Source organism: Struthio camelus, chromosome 18 (assembly GCF_040807025.1).
Source record: "Struthio camelus isolate bStrCam1 chromosome 18, bStrCam1.hap1, whole genome shotgun sequence".
NCBI lineage: Eukaryota > Metazoa > Chordata > Aves > Struthioniformes > Struthionidae > Struthio > Struthio camelus.
In genome coordinates this window covers 15751182-15773871 of record NC_090959.1, presented here as the reverse complement: position 1 = coordinate 15773871, position 22690 = coordinate 15751182, and the positions used below count along the sequence as shown (strand labels likewise).

Genomic DNA, 22690 nt, shown 5'->3' with positions numbered 1-22690 from the left:
GAGTGACAGTCTGAAATGAAACACAGAGCTGCTGGGCCTGCAGCCGTCAGACAGGAGCCTGGCTCCCTCCCTTAAAGATTAGCGAGACTCCTTCGCTGGAGCCCTCCGCATTCCCCAAAATCCTAGCAACAAAGTGCTGTCTCTCAGCCGCCAATGAATCATGTGAATTTAACCTTTCACCTGGCCACAAGGAGGTTAATATACCAAAATAGCCTTTTTTTTTTTTTTCCTTTCACCATTTATTGCGTGTGAAGTGGGGAGCATGGTGGAAACCTGGCATAGCTAGAAACACTCTGGAAGTGGATTAGTGTCTGAGGGCCTCAGTCGCTGGTCTCTGCCAGGACCAGGCTGGCATCTCCAGCACCAGCCCAACAGCTCCGCACATCTGGGCTTGAGTTTATTCGGGAAATAGTTTCCATTTTCACAGTATGGAAGATTTCTCACCTCTTCCTCCACGTCAAAACGTGCCAGCGGTGGAGGCAGGGCCGCCAGGTGTGATGTTCCTGCCTCGGCTGGTAGTTGGCTGCGCCCTCCGGCCTCAACCTCACAAGCATTTACACATACAAAAAGTTGTATACACAAGAGGCGTCCCCCATCGTACCCACATGGCCAGACCCTGAGTCACTCACTGCTCCCGCCTGCTCCTACCCAGGGCGAAACTCCTAGCGACGTCCACAGGCAGGGTCGGATCCTGACCCGCTGCAAGGTGCTGAGCCCCTCCTGGGAAGCAAGTGCTGCATGGCTATATCCCCCAGGATCGAGGGAAACTTGGAGCACTCCAGAGCCCCCAACATCAAATAAACCTGGAGATCTCGGTTTGCCCAGCTGCAGAAGGGGTGCGTTTTAGCCCTCTGTGTCCTTTTGGGGTGTTCTTGACACAGTGGATGTCGCAGACCCCAGCCCATGCCAGCTGGCCCTGCTGCCTCAAGCGGATGCTTTAGGACTTTGTGATTGTTCTGAAACTTGGAGCTTTCTGTTAAATCAGCCTAGAAGGAGAATATATTTACAACATTTGGAAAAAAAATCTCACAGACAAAGGTTACTTTTAGGAAGGGCATGCCGAGTTACCCTTCTTTTCAGGGCACAAATAGCAGTCTGCATTTTGTTCCTTCTAAATATGAAGGAAGCAGCATGATTTTTGTAGCCCTTGTTGACTCGCGAGTGGCTGGGAGAATGGCTGAGGGTGAAGCATCCCCATACAGTGGTTCTGTAGGGGACAGCAGGCAAAATCAGCTCCATGGGATCTTTTTATTTTCTGTGCCGGTGAAATCCTCGTGGACTAAAGAAGAAAACAGGATCCCAGGGTAAGAGGGGGAAAGATTTGAAATACTTCCTCCCCTTCTTTCATAGTGCCCTCTCCCTGAGAGCCACTGCCACATGCATATTGCAAGAGATAAATATTTTTCAGCAGGGCTTGCTGTTTGTTTAACCCTTTCGAGCTGCAGTCCCCCGCTCTTCTAGTCACTGTCCCTGCCTGGCTGGGGTTGGGGGACCCCAGCCCTTGCCCACGGCCCCTTGCTGGCCGGGGCCTCTCCCAGCCCTGGCCACATCCATCACCTCTCCCTTCTCTCCAGCACTGCCCTACAAATCAGCCTGGCCTCGGCCACAGAAGGTGCCTGAACGCCATCCTCGGGGAGGGGGCAAACGGACCCTTTGGTGACTCGGTAGGAAGGGGCTGGGGAGAGGACGGGAGGGATGCAGACCGAGGGGATGTGGATGGGGTTGCAGATGGGGAGATGTGGACGGGGGGATGCAGACCAGGCGATGCGGATGGGGACTCCAAATAGGGAGATGCAGACCAGGGAATGTGGAAAGCGGGGTGAGGGCCGTGGGATGTGGATGGGGGATGTGGGCTGTGGGATGTAGACCCGGCTGGCCCCTCCCGTCGGTCCCCTCTGTCCGTCCCCCCCGTTCCCAGCCCAGTGGCTCCCCGGGGAGCTCGGCCTCCCCCCCCCGCGGGTCGTTCGTTTGGGAACCAGGGATAGGGCTGGAAAGTGGCCGGGTGCCGGCGGCCGGGGCTGCCGGGGCGAAATACTCGATGGGTTTCGCTTTGCAGCCGCTGCTGCTCGGCGCCGGGCCGGGCTGCGCCGGGGGCGCTCGGGGCAGAGCCCCGCTGCGGCCGCCGGCTCCGGCCTCGGACCGCACCTCGGGGCCGCCCCCGGCACCCCCAGGGACGGCGGGCTGAGAGCCGCCCCGGCGCCCCGGAGGAGGATGCTCCAACCCGTGGGAGATGGATGGAGAGGGCGGGAGGTGTTTAATTAATTATCACTCCCTCTACGGACCGAAGAGGGGACCCGAGCCCCGCGAGTCCCCCGCCGAGATGCGCCTCGCCTCTCGCCTGCCCGGCGCAGCGGGACCGGGTATTTTTCTGCCCTCCTGCCTCCATTTTTCGTTTCTTTTTTTTTCGTTTTTTTGTTTTTTTAACTTGGTCTTTGTTGGGAGGGGGGAGCTCAGGCCCCCCTGGGGATGCGGCGTCCCCGGCCAGCGCTCTCCCCCGCGCCCGCCCCGGCGCAGGACTCACAAATCAGCCGGAGCGGGATTAGGACCGAGGGCAGGGGCGCCGGGCAGTCTGTCCGGGCCGCCGGGGAGGCTCACCTGGAGGGGTCAGGCCTCCCCGGGGGCCCGGCCGAGCCGCACCGGCCCCGCGGCGCAGCACCGGCCCTGCTCGCACCTAGCCGGAGCCAAGCTGTGCCTCACCGGGGCAGAGGAACCGGCGACCCCTTCCCAAGCCCCACTCCCGCCTCTCCTTTCCGCAAAAAAAGTGGCCGTAACCTCCTGGAAGAGGAGGACCAGGTCCGACCCTGCCCGTCTAACGGGCCGTGAGCCCGGCAAAGGGGGGAGCCTCGGGGCGCAAAGCTCCGGCGGGTGCCGGCGGGTGGGCTCGGGCTGCCCTGGGAGGCCTTTCCGCCTGCCCCTGCTCCGGTCGGGGCTGGAGGAGGGGGGCTCCGAAGGGAGCCCCTGCCCCGGTGCTTGTCCTAGGGTTTCCTGTGCCCATCTAAGCCACGCCGTGAGCTGCGCCCCGGGGAGAGACCTGCTGCGCCCCGTGCCCGGCTGCCCGGCACGTCGGGTCCCCTCCACCAGCGCTGAGGCCAAGCGCCCCGTGCCCGGGGGCGCCCACCCCGGCCTGGGCACGTCGGGGGTTGTCCCTCGGTGGGGCAGGCTCGGGGCATGGAGAGCCAGGGAAACCCTGCCCGTCTCTGCCCCGGGAGCAGCCAGGGCTTCCCCGAATAGCCCCGTTCCCCGACGTGGCTGTCCCCGCCACGCTGGCACCGTCACTGCCCCCCGTCCTGTGAGAGCGTCACCCGCGCCGAGCCTTTCCCAAGGGCTGGCCGACGGCGTGGGACCGTGGCGGACTCACGCACCCACCCGTGCTCACCCCAGGCCGGGCAGGGCTACATCGTATTTCCACAAACACAAATCGCATCTGCCGGGAGAAGCGTTCCTCGCGCCGGGAGCGCGCACCCGTGGGCGCACCCGCGCAGGCCGTGCTCCTGGCCCGGCTCGCGGAGCCCAGACCCGCGGGTGCGGCCGTGCCCGGCGCATACTCCGGCTGCGCAGCCAAAACCAGCGGGGACCACGCTCTTCCCCGACCGAGACGGGTCCACACGGCCGAGGGGCGCTAGCCCGAGCCATCGCCCTCCGGGTCTCCTTTGCTCGGAGCGCAGGGTGCTTTCGGCTGTTCCCGTCTGCAATTGCTGCGGCGGCCGGCTGCGACTCCGAAACGGGACTGTGAAAAGGGGGGGTCTCCCGGCTCAGCAATCGCCTTCCCGAGCTTTGCACGGGCTTGGCGGAGCGCGACGGAAAAAATCCTGCAGGTCGCGCTCGGAAAGCCGCGGGGGTCGGAGCACCTGCCGGCTGCAGCGCTCCGCACCCGCGGCGCTGCCCTGCGCGGCGGCGCCCGCAGCCTCCCGGGACACCCAGCGCCCCTCACCGCGGCCTCGGGTCGCCGCTGCCCGAGGGGCTAGAGCCCAGCGAGCCCCAACACCGCCGTCCAGGTCCCGGAGCTGAGCTAAAACTACCGCGGGGCGAAAGTGTTTCGGCTGAAAAAAAAAAAAAAGAAACCGGATGGGTCTGAACGCACACACGTACACGCACACACACAACACGTCCACAGGTTTTAACGAACCTCGATTTCCTCTAGCCAAAATGCGCGCATGGGGTAAACCCCTCCGGATTTCAACAGCGCCTCTTTTCTTTCAAAGTTTTCACATTTATTTTAGCGCCGAAAGTAATCGACAAGGAACTTCACACGCATTAGGAAAAAAGTCACAACTAAATAACACCTTGAAATTGTAAACCTTGGAAATTCAAGCGTTTGCGGGAATGTGAGAGCCCGAAGGTTTCAACCCGCTTCTACCAAATGAAATGAAATGAAGGAAACTACGGCAAGTCGTTCAATGTGTATACAACTACACAGGGCTGAGCCTTTGGTGTTCGTTTTCCACGGAAAGGTTTTTGGCCGTGCAGAGGAGAGCCACGCCAAGCAGGAGGGTCCCCGTGTTGTTATTTTGTTTATCCACCGCATTTTTTTTTTCTTTTGCTTTGAGTGCACAGGAATACCCTGCTAGTGGTAGGCTGCCGCTCTCGTCTGAAAGTAGCAAGCAAATAAATACACATCTCCAGCCAGTTACATGGCCTTATTGCGAGGGAAATAGCTGGCATTCCTGCACCAGTTTATTTTGGAGCCGAGATTTCCCACCCTCCCCGCAGCGCCGGTCCCCGCGGAGCCGGGCCGGGAGGGCGCAGCGCCCGCCGGGGCGCGCAGCCCCGGGCAGGGCTCAGCGCCGGCCCGGCTTGTGCCGGGGGGCAGGATCGCGGCCACAAAACGGGACGGCTCCCATGGCCGAACAGGGCCTGATCCTGCCGGCAGAGGCCTGCAGGCAGCAGAGCTCTGTCCGCCCCGAAAATAGAGCCAAGAGCGGAGTGAGACGCGCCGCAGCTTTTGCTCCGTTTGTCCCAGGAAGAAAAAGTCCGCGCAAAGGCTGCACGTTAGCGGAACGAGGCGCAAAAATCCCCCCGCAAGCCCCGGAGGCGGAATCCGATCGTGATGAAATTGTTTCGTAGATACGGAGGAGGCGAGCGGTGCCAGCCGGCAGGGTCCGGGGCGGCCGCCGCTGGCGAGCAGCGACGGAAGGTTTAATCGCTCAAATTCACCGGGCTCCGGGAACAGCTCAACGGGGCCGCCAGCGCTCGTTGCCCTCCTGCAGCTCCTTCCCTCTCTCCGGCCGGCCGGGAAAAGTCGGGGGCTTTCGCCGTTTTGCGGCAGGCTGCGGGGCCGCGCCGGCGGGGCCGTGTGCTGCCCGACGGGACGGCTGGTGCCCGAGAGCTGCTGGCCGAGGCGGCTAAGCCGCGCAGAGCCGCGCCGCTGCCCGGGCACGGCCGGGCTTTGGGCCGCTGAGGGAAGCCGGGTCTGGGGAGCCGGAGACCCCTTGGGGACATCTGCCCCCTTCCCCCTTTATTATGGCTTTTATTGCAAAGAAGAGCAGGAGCGCTCGCTCGGAGCAGAAAGTCGCCCCGCCGCGTCCTCTCCTGCCCGAAAACCCTCTCAGAAAGTTTTCGTTTGTTCCCCAGCCTCCGCCGGCGGCCGCTTCCTGCGGGAAACTGGGGTGCGGGTGGGGGGATCGCCTCCCACCGGGCTGGCCCCGGCGACGAAGCGAGCCCCAGAAAGGGATCGAGGCCGGGAGAGGAGGGAGCCGGGCCCCGCCGGGGGCGGGCATACACCTCCATCCTTGCAGGAGAGGGGGGGCTGAGTCGGGGGGGGGGCGGTGTGGGACGCCCTCGGGGGCCGCATCCTGCCCCCCGCTCGGCGGCTCCGCGCCGGGGGCGAGTCGGCTGGCGCGTCCCCCCCCCGCCAGCAGCGGAGCCGGCGGGGCTTATCCCGTCCCCCCTGGTCGGGAGGCACCCAATCCTCGCCGGGACCGGGGCTACCCCGCCGGCCGTCACGTGGGCCGGGCCGCACCGGGGCCCGCCGTAAAGAGCCGCCGCCGCCGCCGCCGCCGCCACTTGCCCGCCGAGAGCAGCCGGGGACGCACCCGCGGCGCGGCCGCCCCACGGGAGACGGCGGCGAGGGGAGGGGAGAGCCCGCGGGAAGGCAGCACCCGGCCCCTCTCTGCCTTGGGGTTGTTTTCTTTTCCACCTCCCCCTCCCCCGTAAACTTTATTCTTTTTTTATTCTTCTTTTTTTTTTTTTTTCTTTTCCTGGAATTTCCCCGGATGGTCTGAATCCAGCTTCATGCCCACCCGGCCATGCCCGGCTCCGCTCCTGGCCCGCTGCGAGGTAAGTACCTGCCTGCGAAAAGCCCCGGAGGAACTGGGGGCTCGGGGGGGGGGGAGGTGTTTCACGACTTCAGCTCCCCTTTGAACGGCGAGGGATCCGTCCGCACGGGGGGCCAGGCCGCGTTTGGGCTATTTTGCTTCTTCATCAGAAAGCAGCAGCGCTGGCGGGCCGGGGGGCCGGGGCCGACCCTGCCCGGGGCCGCTACCCCGGGGCCCGGGCGCCCGTGGGACCGAGCCGGGGCGCCGCGGCCCGCTGCCTTCTCGCCGCGCAAGGCCCAGATGCGCGCTCCAGGCCCGGGGCTCAAAAAAAAAAAAAAAACGCAGGGAAGGAATTTTTTTTTTCCTCTCTCTCTCTTTTCTGACCCTCGGAAATGTCAAAGCGGCTCCGGGCGGGAGCGATCTGGTGCCCCAGGCGGGGGTCTCTCCTCGTTTCCAGGGAGGTTATTTCTCGCCGTGACTCGGCCACTGCTCTCGGCCCAGCGCCGCGTTTTACCCGCCCTGGGGATTGATTTGGTGGGAGGAAAGTTTAAAGGGAGGGGAGGGAAAAAAACTAAAAAGCCTGCTTGAAGCCGGAAAGCCGCGGTCGCAGGGCGGGCGGCCGAGGCCCGCAGCCCCGCGCCGGGCAGGTGCGGCCCCGGCGGCCCCGGCGCTCACGGCCGCCGCCCTCCGCTCTCCCCTGCAGGCGCCTCTGAGTGAGCCGCGGGGCAACATCTGGGCGCAGCTGGCGGGGCGCCGCGCCGCCCTCCCCGCCGGGCCCTGAGCCGCCGCCGCTGCCGCCGCCGAGGACGGACCATGTATCAGGGCCTGGCCCTCGCCCCCAACCATGGCCAGTCGGCTTATTCCCACGACTCCGGCAACTTCCTGCACTCGTCGGCCGCCTCGCCCGTCTACGTGCCCACCACGCGGGTGCCCTCCGTGCTCCAGACGCTGCCCTACCTGCAAAGCTGCGAGCCGCACCAGAGCCACCTCGGCAACCCCCCGGGCTGGGCGCAGAGCGGCGCCGAGCCCGCCGCCTTCAACGCCGGCAGCCCCCACCCGCCGTCGGGCTTCTCCTACCCCCACAGCCCGCCGGGCGGCAGCCCCCCGGGCCGCGACGGCGCCTACCAGGGGCCCCTGCTGCTGGGCGGCGGGGGCCGGGAGCAGTACGGCAACGCTTTGGTGCGCTCGGTCAACGGATCCTACTCCAGCCCCTACCCCGCCTACGTGACCCCCGAGATACCTCCTTCCTGGACGGCCGGACACTTTGAGAGCAGCGTGCTGCACAGCCTGCAGACGAGGCAGGCGGCCTTGCCCGGCCGCAGATCCACCTTCGGTAGGTCGCCGCCGGCCCTCCCCGCGGCGTCGGGGCTGGGCGCTGCCTGCGCGGCCGCGGGAAGCGGCGCGGGTGGGTTTGGGGGGGGGGAGGGCAGCCCCGGTTTGGAGGTGCTGGCCAGGCAGGAGAGGGGGGCAGAGCACGGGGCAGGGCGGGGGAAACGCCGCTGCCGGCCCGCAGTGGGAGCCGCAATAATTCTCCCCGCGCCCGGCTTTTTGGTGGCCCGATCCTGGGGTGAGCGGCGGGTGTCGGCCCTCTTTCCATCCCCGGAACAGGTTGAGAAATAAGGGGAAGGAGGGGAAAGTTTTTATCCAGGGAGGAAAAGGTGGTCCGGCACTAAGGTGCATGGCTGGCCCTGGACAGAGACGGGGGTGTGGGGGGGGTGTTACACGAAGGGCAAAGAACACGTTTCAAAGGAGAGCAATTCCCCCGGCGGACAGGGGAACGGAGGCTGTTCAACCCCTTCCCCCCAGTGATATCTCCTTCCCACAATATCGACTTTGTGCCTGTGCTTCAATACTTACCCTTGTGTTTAAATTAGCAGGGCAGATTTATAGCTCCCTCCCTTTTAAGTAATTTATTGTGGTAAATTAGTTTATATTTGAACAGACTCTCGGTCTCCTAATTCGCCTTCGCCCAAACAGGTCCCCAGCTGCATCAGTCTGCGGCCTTTGGAGAGACAGTGAAAGGCAGTCAGGCGTTGAACAATAAAACCCACTTCAATTCGTTTCCATCCACACCGGAGAGTCCTTTTAAATCAAGTCCCGAGCAAACTTTGTTTGCTTGGATCTTGATTTAAAAGAACTCCGTGTGCATGGTTTATAACCCCGGGGTATTTCACCATCCTTCTCCGGTGGTGGTTTGAAAAGTCCTTTAAAAGGCACTTCAAGACCTCAGCCGTGTTATCATCTTTACTGCGGTGAACCGAATTATCTTATCTTTATCCTAAGAACAAAGTAAACCGGGGAAGGAGCCCCCTGCCCAGCCAGCGCCGTCCCCGGCCGGGCTGCTCTCCCTCCTACCCGCGCGGGAGCTGCCAGGAGCGGCTGCTTCCCGGGATTTTCCCTTTGTTTTGGAAAAGCCGTTTCCATCTTCCTCCGGGTCCGTGGGATCGGGTGGATTAAACTGTGCCTTGCCGGGGCTGCTAAGGGCAAAATTTCGTTGTGCAGAAAGGAGCCCCGCCGGGGAACTGCGCCGGTCGCGCCGAGGGAGGAGACCGCGCAGAAATATTTTCTGCGCTTCGGGTTTGATATTTTGGTGTCTAGAATGCAGACCTCCGTTACCCCTGAAGTTTATTTATGCTCTTAAATAGTGTAAACCGCTCTTGAGTAGCGTAAACTATTCTTTTTCATTTAGTGAAATACTACGGGTTTTTCCTTTCTTTTTTTCCGTTTTCCTACTTTGTTCTTTTTTCTCTTTTCTTGTTTCCCTTTTTCCTTTTTTCCTTTTTTTTCCTTCCCGTTAGATCATTTTTAATACTTTCGAAGATGAAAAAAAAAGAGTGTATTTTTCTTTGGAAGAAAATAACATTCCAGACGAAGGAAGTTATTTCAGAAAAAGAGACAGACAGGGGGAGGGGGAAAGGGACGAGACTTTAAATCGAGGGGTTGCTCGGTTTGGCTCCGGGCTGCCCGTTTGCGCCGGAGCCGGGCTCGGGGCAAAGGCGAGCTGCAAACGCTGCTCGGGCGCCGGCGGCTCCGCTGACTCCTCCGGGGGGTTTCGGGGAAAAGCAAAGCCAGAGAAAGCCTCGCTAATGGGGATTTTGGGGCGATGGGAAAACCCCCGCGGAGGGGAGTAGAAGGCGGCGGCTGTAAAGCACGCCGCGCCGCTTGCGCGCGTGTGCGGAGGGGCGAACGGCGGCCGGGTGCGCCCCGCACCGCCTGCGCGCCCGTTTCCGCGGGAGAGTGTGTGTGTGGGGGGGGGGGGGTCCGGCGCGCGCCGCGCTCGGCTCCGCCGCGGCTCCGCGCCCCTGCGCGCCCCCCCGCGCCCCGCGGGGTGATTGATGCGGCGGCCCGCGGCGCCCCGCCGGAGCCGTCCCCAGCCTGGCCGTCGCCACCAGGCAGTCACCACCGCGCCGTGATTGAAATCAGGGAAGTTTCCCCCCCCCCCCCCACTTTATCATCTTGCAATAACACCGTGGCGATGTTTTATTTTTACAGCCGGGGCAGGGAGAGCGCCGCGCTTGCCAGGAGCCCCCGCGCCGGGTGGGCTCCCCGCGTGCCCCCGTCCCGGCGAGACCCCGGCTGCGCTCAGCCCTCGGCGGTCTTTTTTGCGGGGGGGCAACATTATTCTGTCTTTATGCAAACTATTGAAAGGTTGGGTGGAGGGTGAATAATTTCATTCCCCAGCGTGGGACGCGCTTTGCAGGGATTCCCGCGGCGGGAAGGGTCCGCGTGTCCCCACCGCCCTGTCCAGTGGGGCCGGCTCCTGACCGAGGCGGTGTGGGTCTGTCCCGCAGAGTACCTGGAGGAGTTCCCCGGAGACGGCAGGGAGTGCGTGAACTGCGGGGCCATGTCCACGCCGCTCTGGAGGAAGGACGGCACCGGCCACTACCTGTGCAACGCCTGCGGGCTCTACCACAAAATGAACGGCATCAACCGGCCGCTCAAGCCGCAGAAGAGGCTGGTAAGAAGGGGAAATGCTCCCAAGGGATCCTCTGCACCACCCGGGGGGGTAAGGCCTGGGACCACGGGGATGGCTGAGGGCAGGATTCGCGCAGCTCTGTGTGTCCGCGGTGGGGCCTGTTCGGCTCAGCGCGGCCTGCCCGATGGGGAGGTGGATCTGCTATGTGACCCCTCTGCTGGCAGAATTGGTCCTGCCACAAATAAAATGTCACCAAAACAAGCAGGAATCCCTTGTTGCGGTTCTTCACCAGCTCGAATCGGGAGGAGCCGAGTGAAGCCGAGCAGGGGATTGCGCTCTGGCACGGCCGATCCGCAGCCCGGAGATGGGCGGACGAGGACCGCAGGGGTCCCAGGGGTGCACGGAGAGGATGGGACCCGGCTGAGCCAAGGGGGCTGATGGCTGATGGCCATGCCTATGGCCCAGGGATGAGTGGGGCTCTGTGGGCTTCTCCCAGCTCTGTTCCCACAGTGGACAGGCTGCTTTTTTTCAATTATTATTATTATTATTATTATTATTATTATTATTTCCTATCTGTTCATGCAGACATGAATGATCTAGGCAGAATAGCTGAACAGGAGACAGGAACAGACCCTGAGCCAGCACAGGCGGGTTTGTGGGAGTGGGATGGGGCCCAGTGACCATGCTTGGAAACCCCTGCTGCAACTGCCAGCACTCTTGCGGTGGGATTCGTTATCTCCCGGTTTCTCTGCAGGTTAATGTATCAATTCTCCCGCAACATGGCACTGGGCTTCCTCCAATTGGGATCTCATCATGAGAGAGGAAAGGCACATACTTTATTTGTACAGTCGCTTTGGGATGTTTAAATTTGGTGGTAACAGTTTTGCTTTCAGAGCCTGTCATCAGCAGCAGTCATTGCAAACAGGATGTTTGTCTCGGAGCTAGCGCCGGGGAACAGCTGGGAGCGCCTTTGGTTTCGCTCCGGGTGTATTCAGGCAGTTATTTTTCTGCTGCAGAACAAATTATTAGCAATAATCCAAGAGTGGCAAATTTCTAGTTAGTAAAACCGTAAGAAATAATTTGGGATAGAGCAAAATGTTTCATTCTGCTTCTGATACCGTAAATGTAACACTGTATTTACAAAATGCAATGAGCAGTGGCTCTGTGGAAAAGCAAAGTTTTGTTCTGCTCTGTAATGACATCAAAACAGACGCATTTCTGCAAAACATTTTGCATTATCTGATAAGATTTACCTATGCTATCGCAACGTTCCTGATCCCCTTTAATGTAATTAAAACTGCACCCAAGATCAGATTCTGATCTCTGCTGAGCTGCAGATCTCAGAGATATGCTGCTGATTTCTTTGGAGCAAGTACAATCTGTATATTGAAAGATCTATGCAAAACAGTTTAAATCCAAGCCTGCATTTTGGTGTACGACCGGCATCAAAATGTGACGCTAGGTGCATTTTCAGGGCTTTTCCGATCGCTTTTCCACAGAGGAATTAAGGCAGATAGGTCACGCTGTTATTAAGTACTTTATTTCGGCATGCGGGAGGGGAGCTGACCCTCCCGCCGCCCGCTCCGGTCGCAGCAAGGCTGCCGGAAGGAGCGCTGCCTGGGCCGCCTCGCGGGATACGTGACGCCGGCGCGGGGAGCCCGGCACAGCACCCAGCAGTGCTCAGGGACCCTGGGCCCTTGGGGGTCGCCAGTAAACCCCGGCCTGCTCATCCATCACTGCTGCGGTGGCATCTGCTAGGCATTTTTCAGTAAATCATTTTCTGCTGGATAATGCTCATGCACAAGATTAAGATATTTCCCAGGGATGAGCAAATCTGGTTGGGAATTATCAACATATTTTCAACATTTTTGTTGTTTTGACTATTATGAAATACAATAATGATAAAGCCCAGATGAAAGAGTCAGTTCTTATCGAAGAGAAATGCTTCAATAAGTTTGGGAGGAAATACCTGAGGAGAATGTGTTTTACAGAAAAGAAAAGGGACTGCAATTTTTACTTTCCATCCTGATTTTGGAATGAAACATTTCAAAATCTTGGATTTTCCCAAGGGGTTTGAAATCCCATTTTGCTAGAAGCGCTGCCCTGTCAGACAAAGGGGGACCTGCTGACGATGGTCAGGAAGGTGTCGAACGTTTTCTGCAAGGTGTAATCCCCAGCAGAAAGCTCGGGGTTTCCTTGCCCTCCCCAGGGCCCGGCTGCAGGGGCTGGGGCAGGACCTCTGCTCGGAGGTCCATCTTCTCCCATAGGTGGGTCCTTGGCTTATAACTGTGGGATCTCCTCTCCTCATGCTAGCTGAGATCTGCTATTTTCTTTTTGCAGAAAACATTCCTTGTGCACTGATAAGTTTGGGGCATAATTCCTCTGCTGGCCCCGTGGGGGAAGCTACCTGCATCCCTCCAGCTTTGGATGTTTCTTTCCCCAAACAACTCCCACTGCGTGGGATGTCTTCTACGCAGTATCGCCACGTAATCTCACCCACACCAGTTGGGTGGGAGCAGGGTGGTGAACGCCGTGAGACGTTGCTGCTCGAGGAACACAACCAGCCGTTGAAATAGGCTATTTCACAATGCCATGAAATACAGACACAGAGAGGAAAAAATGGTCGCTTTTGTCCTTTACATTATGACCTTTGCTCTGTAACTGGATACTGCTTTGCGAGTTATTCTGACTTCTGTTTTTACAAAGCAAAGTCCCACTGAAAAGAAAGGTGCCGTGTATCTTGCACTGGCGAATGCAAGTGGCCCGTATAACGCTGCAGGAATGACATGCTGCAGCCTGGTAGCAATCAGCCCACTTGTGCGGGGGACGAGGGGGCTGGCACTAATAGTAAAGTTTCCAGTTCATTCTGTGTTTCTTTTTCTGTGATAAGGGCAACATCCTCTATGTAGCAGGGACAGCAGTTTTGCTGCCAAACAAATCTGGATGCAAAGCCCTGTGGTTTTCAGCAGAAAGGATTTATCTTAGAGAAGGGTGCGAGCAGCACATTATTTTAGGCAAAACCTTCTCTATCCAAAGTTTCTTGGTGTGTTTCACCAGGTGATACCTTAGACCCAGTCCTAAAAGCCAAATCACCTTCACCATCCAAGAGCAGCCCCTGCAGCTGGATGGCTCCGCTCACGAGCATGAAACTCCACGAATGCAGCAATGTTTTAGGCCCAGAACCGCATCTCGTGGTGCAGCATATGAGGGGCAGATGCAGCAGTCATCATGTGTTCACCAACCTGCACACGGGGCTGGGTAGAAGTACTAATTGGAGGCAAGTTTTGCAATCTTGGCTCAGTGATTTTTTTCAGTCTGCCTTTTTTTTACAGTCTGCAAGACTTAGTGGTTTTGGTGCCACTTTTGCAGGGAGTGGGCACGAGACCAATCATCCTCTGATGCAAACTGGTAGGAGTCTGGAGTGGTCGGTGCAGTGCCTACTGAGTGTTACTTAATTTTCCCATTGCTGTTGGTTCCTGCAGTTTCCTAGCCCTCTGAGATATGGTTTTGCCCAGAGGCAGGCCAGCAAAGGCAAATCTCAGACGATGTAGGTGTATTGTACCGAGCTCTGAGCCTCCCCCTTGGGAGGCCCCCCTACCTGCTTTTGGGAGGTGAGGCAACTTGCCACAGTGACTCACTGAACTCGGGCATCTCAATTTGCTTTGCTGAAGCCTCTTTTCTATCCAAATCAGCTCCTTGCCTTGCAAGGGGGGCAAGGAAACATCAATTAAATCTTCCTGGAGTTCAGAGGCTTCATTTATCGCATGAAACCTCCAAGGTTTCACTTCCACTTTTGAGAAGGTGGTGAAGCAAAGTCTCTGCTGGCTTTGGACTCCCTCAGGAGGATCTGCCCCACCAGCTCCGAATTTCTTGGGCTGTCCAAGCAGCACTGACACATATTTGGTTCAATGTGCACCAACTGCTGATTCCTCGAGCTTATCAGCAGCAGCTGGCTGTCAAGCATGGTCCGCGATGAGTTTTTGTTTGAGTGTACACTGCATTTGTATAAATAAACACTGGAGCACAATGTTGAAGTCAACAACTTCCTAGACAAGGTCAGAGCGCTACAAAGGCAGGCCGGGTGGAGGCTGGCAGAAATGCACTTGCTTTTAGGGGATCTGCTGGGAAACTAGCAATAACATATTGTACCCTCGTCCTTCAGTGAGCAAGAGTAGCCTTGACTGTCTCTTTCTTGCTCGATTGGCAAGTTGCACTGCACTGGCTGGTTCTCAGAGGGTTTGGGGGTTTAAGCTAAGCTGTTTTGTCCTCACGGGTGGGTTTCTGGGCTCCTGGGCTCCTTGCAAGAGCACACGAGGCGAAGTGTGGGCAGGTGGTGCTGTGCAGTTCGTGGCTCTGGCAGCGCCAGGAAAAGCTTGGGCAGGGCTGGCACTGGCATTGGGCTGCCGGCGGTGCCTGTCCTAGTCCCACCACGGCGTGAAATAGGGACAGGGCGTCCCTCCCTCCCTAGTGCCTGCGGGTGACCAGAAATCTTGGGGCTTTCCAAAGAGCTCTGCATTGGGCTGCTTCCACCGCCAGGCAATGACAGGTCTCCCCGGGCACTCATCGGGCACAGCCAGCCCAGGGCTAAGTGCTCCCGAATTCCCCCTCTGCTGCAGCAGGAGCCACCCCGGGACCGGGCTTGGGGGCTGCTGGCCACAGAGCTCCTTCCCGAGGAAGCAGAGGAAGGTGCTGAGCACCCAGTGGGGCTGGGGCCATGCTGGGGCAGGGGTGAACAACGCGGCCTCCGCAGCGGAGATGCTTGGAGGCGACCCTGTAGCTGATTCAGGACCTCACTGTGACACCACGTCCCATATTAAGGACAGGAATTGCTAAGGAGGCTGTGTACTCCACTGTACAGGTTTGTCAGCTTGCACCTCAGTGTATTATTTTTGTCTGATTATTTCTTGAAAGATAAATAATTTCTGAAGCGATGCAATTATTTGCAAATTGTTGGTGAAGCCACTTTGCTTAGCAACGAGTGACTCAAAGCTTGGACATGTCATCTATGTCTTTTGAAACTCAAAGCTGATCCTTATTTGACTGCTAAACTTATAAAAACATTTCATTTTTATTCCTACTCAACCCACCTCATTCATCATGCTGCTTCATTGTGATATCGAGCAATAATGGAAAAATAAACAAACAGGGAATTCTCCATTGCCTGCATCACCTATTATCTGTCTTTGGGAGGATTTTTCTCAAGGCTGAAGAACGTATTCAGACACCTGAACGTGGAGGTTCTGTGGGATTTCCTATGTCACCAGTAGCTTCATACCTACTTAAGCCTCTTATTAAAATAGTTTGAATGCCTAATGCTAAGAGACATTAAAATGAAATGCCTGTTAAATTGACAAGTCTGTATATAGAGACTTCTCCTTTCGGAGAAGGAAAATATTAATGTTTCATTAAAACGTCCATGAACATGGCAGAGTCAGCAGTCAGTGTACCCACAAAATATGTAATTAATTAATGTTTACAAGGTGTTTCAGCAGCCTGTAAGAGAGCAGATTATGTGTGAGACGCGCAGTTAACCTTTCTTGTCACATCAGACCGGGCCAGCTCAGTTCAGTTTGGTTCTGCTCACTTCAGCCAATTGATTCCAGTTGTCTTAAAAGAGAGATTCATTGGGATGTTGTTAACTTCCATGTTGAGTGCAGAAAAGCAGAGCAGTTCACTTAAAGCAACAGCAGTTTTCTGCAGCAGTCGTAATGTTTGTGTGCTTGAAGCCCGGCTGGTATTTTCATAAACTGTTTCTCCATCTCACTGATCTCTGGGAGGGAAGCGTTCTGTGTTATGAGTTGTGATTACTTGGAGCAGATTTGCTGAAAGTTTGTGAAATGGGTTGGAAGGATATTTGCCAGGTTTATCAAGCTCAATAAAAAAGCAGTTGCAAATTGGAGTGATCTCACTTGAATGCTATTTCTTTGATCCGAATTTGGCTGTCTTGTGTGTTTCACATTTTCCAGGAAATTGTTGTAATTGGAGATTTTTATTCCTGTTTGAAAGGAACCTTCCCAATTTGTCATTTTTGTGGGTGCATTCATGCGTGTTTGGTTTGTTTGCTTGTTTTTGCAGTCCTCGTCCAGACGTGCTGGCCTATGTTGCACTAACTGCCACACGACCAACACTACCCTCTGGAGAAGGAACGCCGAAGGGGAGCCCGTCTGCAACGCCTGCGGGCTCTACATGAAGCTCCACGGGGTAAGGGGCGTGTTGGCGGTAGGACAGGCCCGTCCTGAGTGTGTCTGGGTCTGGGATATCTAGACTGGGCTCAGAAGAGCTGCAACCAGATCCGGTCGCATCTCCTGGAACCGTTAAATCACTCCGCTTAGGTTATCCAAAAAAAGGCTACAGGGGGAGCTGGAACACTCGCAGGAGGTACCTGCATGGAGAAGAGATTTCTGGCTCTGGATGGCTCTTATTTTGGTGGTTTGCCAGGTTGCTCCAATAAAAAAAGCTTAGCAGGCTCCAGGAGCTGGAGGCTGACGCTACCCAAACCTGGACTGGAGAGAAGGTGCATGTGTCTGCTAGATGTGGTAGTTCAGCCTGTGTGAAGGATGCTAAGGAGCCTGCACGGAGGTTGGCTGGTAACATCTATCCATAAAGGATGGGAACTACCAGTAACATGCCCATGAGCCAAAGAGGAGACTTCATCCTTCCCTATAGGCCTGTTTAAACTTCTGCCATAAAGGTTAAAGTATCTTTATCCCATGACCATTCCCTCCAAGCCATGCAGGCCCCAGCTGTTAGGGTAATTTAATAGGGCCCTGTCATAAAGGTCACTAATAAATCAGGAAAAGGAAAATAGGAAATAAAGGAAAAAACACAATTTGTGGGAAAGCCTTAGCTGTTAGCCTTATACATCTTCCAGCCAAGGCCTGTTGCAGAGAAAAATAGCACTTAGTGAAGGACAAGGACTTTAGGTGCGTTGTGTGAGCTACAATGCGTAAATAGGAAAGCAGTAAGTGTGGGAAGGATCTGAGTAAAATACAATATTAATGATTCCAAACTTTTGGATGTCAAGGTACCGCGACCTCTGGCCATGAAAAAGGAAAGCATCCAGACAAGGAAAAGGAAGCCTAAAAACATTACTAAAGGCAAAACCTCAACAGGTAAAGTGCTTTTATTATAGTCACTGGGGCTTGGAGCAGACGTAAAGCCGGGATTTTCAGTGATGCCACGGTTGTGGCCCCTGCTACCGAGCATGGACATAGAGCTTCGTATGTTTTAAGCAAAAAAAAAAGCATCTTTATGAAGGCTTTTACTTTCCATTCATATACCAACTATGCAGCATCACGTTCCTAAACTCTGGTCAGCAGCACAGTTTGTTTCAATAGAGCGTCCTTTCTGGGGAAAAAAAAAATCATTAGAAAAAATCATTAGAAAATAATATTGGGGATCTTTTCCCTGCTGGTTGCGTGAGATGTGGGGCCTCTATTTATGCATAGCCCGCACACAGAGGGAGGCTGCAGGGTGGGAAAGCTCCCCGGTTCCCAGTCCGGCTGCGTTTCCCCGTGCTGTGGGCGCCCGGCGCCAGCCCAGCAGAGCTCCCGCTCGCGCAGGTCTGCGTGGCTGGGATGAACGGAGTGAAGGCAAACGACAGGGGCTGGGAATGGCGCGTTTAACGGTCGAGGGGAAGTTAGCGTGATGCGCTCAGCCTTTGCTCCTCCAGCTGGTGCAAAGACCGCCACTGCCAGGCTGTGAAAGGCTTCTCCTCCTCCTCCTCCAGTGACACCTTGGCAGCCAGATGCAGGCCCTCACCCTTAGGGAGTTGTGGGAGAGAAAGAGAACAGTCTAGTCGCACCATGAGATGTGATGGCAGGAGTTAGCACATAAATTTCCTCAAGAACACGTTTTTTTCCTGTGTTGCTTCATTGTCCTGCGACAACTATCTTCCAGGGTCTACGACTTCGGCCACTAACTCCCCTTCTTCCATTACCAACTCAGACAGCACGGTCACTTTAAAGTCAGAGCCCAGCGCGACCTCGCAGTACCCTGGACAATCCCTCGTGTCCGTCTCCCAGGTAAGGCCCAGGAGCCCGCAATGTCGCTTGCCGGGCCAGGGTGCCCCACACTCCCCCATTACTGCTGACCCGAATGGGCTTGATGAGGCTCACCATTTTGTTTGTTCCACTGACACCACAGATTTATAGCTAGATCCTCCTATCCACCTCCTTAGCTTGTCTTCTCTCCCCCCAAAAAACACCTTTTATTTGCAAATAGTTAAAAGCTTGGGCTCAAAGTGCAACTGGAGAGCAGTCAGTGAGGCAACATGACCGCTTTGGTTTTGTATGGGCTCACAACAAAGTCCACAAACGTTGCAAATCCCCCCAAAAGGGAACGAGACCGCCGGACACTCCGGCGGTTCCTTGGAAGGAGGCCCCAGAGCAAGGCTTGCCGGGATGAGCTCACCAGGGTAGCTCATTAGCTGCTCAGCCCTGGAGCTGGAGGTCCTGGAAAGCCAGGGAGCCCCAGCTCCAGGGCAGCCTGCCTGAGGGACCGCCTCGAAGCTAGAAAAGCGGGGAGTGTGAGCCAAGACGTTGTGAACCTGGAAAGGCTCCAGGCTATCGGCTCCCCATTGCCTTCCTCATCGAGCAGCCGGGGAGCTGGAAAGGCTGAGCTCTGCCGCAGCCTTTAGCAAAGCTGCCGCAGGGCCGATCTGCTGGGGAACCGGCTTGGGCATGGAGCTGAGTTTGGTTCTGATCTCCTGACGCCACACGCCAATGCATGCAAGCAATTCCTTGCAGTTATGACCCTGTCGAGCCAATGGGACCAGCCCTAGTTGGAAACTTCCCTTATTCTCGAGAATAGGCTCGTTGGGTATACGTTATCTGCTCTTTACAGTCGTGAGGTGCTCAGCACTCACAGAGCAGTAACGCTGTCTAGAGACCACTGATCACGAGGCTGTACTTTTGCCTCATGGATTTGTTTGGTGGGATTGCTATTTTATCTTTGTGGAAAAAATGACTCTAAATCAACCCACTGATCAAAATTCTGTGACCCTGCATTATCTTTATGTTGTGTCTCACCAAGCCCCTCAATCCGAACATGCTTGCATGGAGGAGAAGTTCAGCTTGAGATCCCAAATGCTTGGCTTGGTGCCATCTTGACTTTATGGGAGAGTTTTTTTGGCTGAAACTGATAAAGCTGATTTGTGCTGTGCTCTTAAAAGATATACATGTGCCTAGAGACCTCTGAACTGGACATGTTCAGTCAATAAATAATTGGAGACAGGCACTGTGATTCCTTCTCCCAGATCGCTCCTCACACTGCCTGGCCTGGGGGTGAAGCACCCTCTGCCTAGGTACAGGGTCCTCTGAGGTGCAGAATGAGCGTCAGGGCTAATCCATCCTATTCACAATTTGTCACGTTCCTGCCACTACATTGTGACAAGTGTGATCATTATCCCTTGGCTAATAACCGGCTACCGGGAATGGGCTTGTATTATATCCCGTTCACCCTAAATAAGATGGCAGGACAATTAAAATGAACTCCAGCAGCTTGGAGTTTAGGAGAGTTAGGCGCCCAGTTGCCTATCTGACCTCAGTGAAAACTGAGCACCCGATTCCCGTAGCGCTCCGTGCAAACCCCTGCCTCAAACGAGAGGGGATCGTTGGAGCGAGACCGCTGCGTCCCGACCGCGGCCGGACAAAACCGTACCTCGGCTTTCTCATCCTGTAACCGTGCTGGCGGAGCCTAGAAAACCCCCGTCCGCGGGGGTTACCGTCACCTTCTCCTCCCGCCGTCTCCGCAGGCGCCAAGCCAGTCGGAGGACGCGCTGGCCGGCGGCCACGCCGAGTTCAAGTTCGAAGCCGAGGATTACGCCTTCTCGCCCGCCGCCGCGGCGCAGCCGTCGGGGCTGAGCGTCCCCCTCCGGCAGGACTCTTGGTGCGCGCTGGCACTCGCCTAGGAGCCGCCCGGCCCGCAGAAAGGCTTCGGACCAAGGGCGTTAGTCTCCCTGCAAGCGGGCAACGGGCCGCGGCAGCGCTTCGGGACCGCGAGGGGCCGAGCAGGCAGCCGGGGCCGCTGCCGAAGGACAGGTTTCTCGCAGAGGACGTGCGCGAAAGGCGCTGGCCGGGCACGGCGGAGCTCGCTGGGCTGCGGCACTGGCTTCCCGGGAAGCTTTTCCTCGGCCAAAGGGACCCAGAGCTGCCTCCCCGAAGCAGGAGAACTGGGGACGCTTCTGTTTTCACCAGGAAAGCCTCCGTCCTCCTGAGATGAAACCAAGAAATAAATACATGCCAGAATCTATGTTTATTCGCGGTGATTTCTCCCTCCTATGACTCCTCTGTGTGCAATTTATTCCACTTTCCAATAAAGACTGTAATAACGTGGCATCAAATAACTTAATTTTATTAAAATGTAAACTGTGTGGCCTCCTTTATGTTTTATTGGCCACAGCAGGGAAAAAAAAAAAAAAGACTTGTTTTTAAACATTTACTGTTTTATATTAAAAACGATCATCTCGATAGAGTGTTAGCTTCTGAAGCGTTTAGCGTATCAGCACTGAGCTGGTGAGTCATACACGAAATAAACACACTGCTCTTCCCACTCCAGCTCCAAACAAAGGCTTTTTATTATTATTTTAGGCTAACCACAGGACAAAAAAATGGTCAAAGCCTCCCAATAATAAAAGAATACAATTTTCTTTGATATTTTCTGATTGTTCTCAACATTGCCAGCTCCAAGCACAGGAAAATCCTTAAGTCAGTCCCCAAAGAGTTGAGAGACCGGCTGCAAGGTCGGAGAGGCTGGAGAAAAAGGGATTGGGAGGTTTGATTTGCCTCCTGGTTTTAGGATGTTTCAAATGGAGGATGTCCAGCTTTTCAGCCACGCAGGTCAGCAATGCCTTTTAATTTTCCTAATGAACGCTCAGGAGAGGTTACTTCCTTAGAGCTGAGCTACAGCAAAAGATCACCGCCTGCCACGAACCTTGCCCGGCGCTTGCGAAGGCCGGCAACGCCGCGCTTCTCCCGCGCTGCCGGGCGCGCTGAAGGTCGTCTTGCCTTTTCTCGGCCTCGTGCGCCTGAGCAGGTAGAGCGGGAGCGGCGAGCCCAGCTCTGTGCAGGTTTCGATGGGGCTCTGGACGGGGCAGTTGCAGGCTTCGCGGTGCCCCGGAGTGCTGGAGGGGACCCGGGGCAAGGAGAGGACCACACTGAGCAGGGGAGGTGGGTGGGAAACGAAGGGAGAGCGAGGTCACAAAGTTACTTTGGAGGCCTGCTTTATTTGTTATTTCTAAATAAAACCCTGGCCGAGCCGGGCGGCTATTTAAGGCCAGGAAGCTGTCAAGTAATAGTTCCTTAATATAGACGTCGACCTGTCCAGGGCTTCCTGGAGCAACTCTTCCTCTTGTCAGAAGAGATGGATCGCTTGATTTTTATTATAAACAACAGGCTGAAGATGATCAGGGAGAGTGAAATGTGGCGTCGAGTTGCGGCTCATCCGAGATGGAGGACGGCGCTTTCCCACCACGGATCCTCGGCAGACGGAGAGCGGATGCTCCGAGCACGGGGCACACTGGTGCCCTCCTGGCGCAGCTCGGCGTGGTGCTGCCGTCCACGCTGGTGCCCACTGCCCTGCGAGGCAGGGGGTTCAAGCTCTCCTTCTAGCAAAGCCTTTGGGTGCTGACTCCGGAGGGGTTTTGTTAACCTCTTGGAGCACCTCCAGCTCCAGCGCTGGGGACAGGGTCCGCTCTCACCGGGGGCACCCGAACGCTGCTGTGGTCGGTCCCTCTGCCCATCCACGCCACCCTCGGCGTCGGCAGAGCGTGTTTGCACGGCTGGACTCTTGTTAGCGCTTTGCGTTGCCACCGTTTGTTTTTCCACTCCTTTGCCTGCCAATATCCGGCGCAGGGCAGCGCGCAGCGAGGCAGCTGATAACCCAGCAGCCGTCCCTTCCCGCGAGCCTCGCGCGTGCCGGGGCGCGCACCGCCCGGGGCAGCCTTCCTCCAGCCCCTACCACCGGCTGCACCGCTCTGCATTAACACATCCATAAGGGTCCTTTCCCTCCTTCCCCAGACCCATGGGGGCCATTCACCCCACATTTCCTGAATCTTCCTCAGATATTCAGCCATCCCCCCAGCTTCCCCCCGGCTCCCGGCAGCGTCGGCACCACCGGCATCCCCTGGCCCGCCACCTCCTCCGGGATTCGCCTTTCGCCGCCTCTGCGGCGGGGACTCGCTCCGTTCCTCCCTGGGGCAGGATGTGGCCCTCGGGGCTGGGCTTTAGCACAGCAGAGTCGAGTCGCTGCTGGGGCGAGCAGGGTTATGGTGACCCCGAATCCGGCCCGGCCGGTGTCTCTCAGGTTCAAGAAAATGGGCAGCACGACCTTGCCTCTGGCAAAGCCCAGGTTTCGCCACGTAACCTGTCTGGGCATGGACCGGCCAGGGGGGGCGCGGGAGCCCCGGACGGAGCGTGAGTCGTGCTCTCGGGCAGCTCCCCAGATCCGCAGCTTTGCAGGCAAAAAAGGCAGCGCGACGAGACGGTGTCGACGGACAGTGGCGAGGGGTCCTCGCTTCCTC

At 56.9% G+C, this 22690-nt stretch overlaps 1 protein-coding gene across 2 annotated transcripts; it reads left to right on the top strand.

Moving 5' to 3' along the window:
* Positions 1 to 5998: 5998 nt before the first annotated feature.
* On the top strand, positions 5999 to 20537 carry GATA5 (GATA binding protein 5). Of its 2 annotated transcripts, none has more exons than XM_068912410.1 (7): positions 5999 to 6276; positions 6958 to 7587; positions 10046 to 10212; positions 16246 to 16371; positions 17195 to 17282; positions 18070 to 18194; positions 19925 to 20537. In XM_068912410.1, exons 2-7 carry the CDS (start codon positions 7068 to 7070, stop codon positions 20078 to 20080), a joined length of 1182 nt encoding a protein of 393 aa, XP_068768511.1. In that variant the 5' UTR covers positions 5999 to 6276; positions 6958 to 7067; the 3' UTR covers positions 20081 to 20537. The 2 variants fall into 2 exon arrangements, with proteins under 2 accessions (XP_068768511.1, XP_068768512.1); XM_068912411.1 differs by having other exon boundaries at positions 19745 to 20537.
* Positions 20538 to 22690: the final 2153 nt, after the last annotated feature.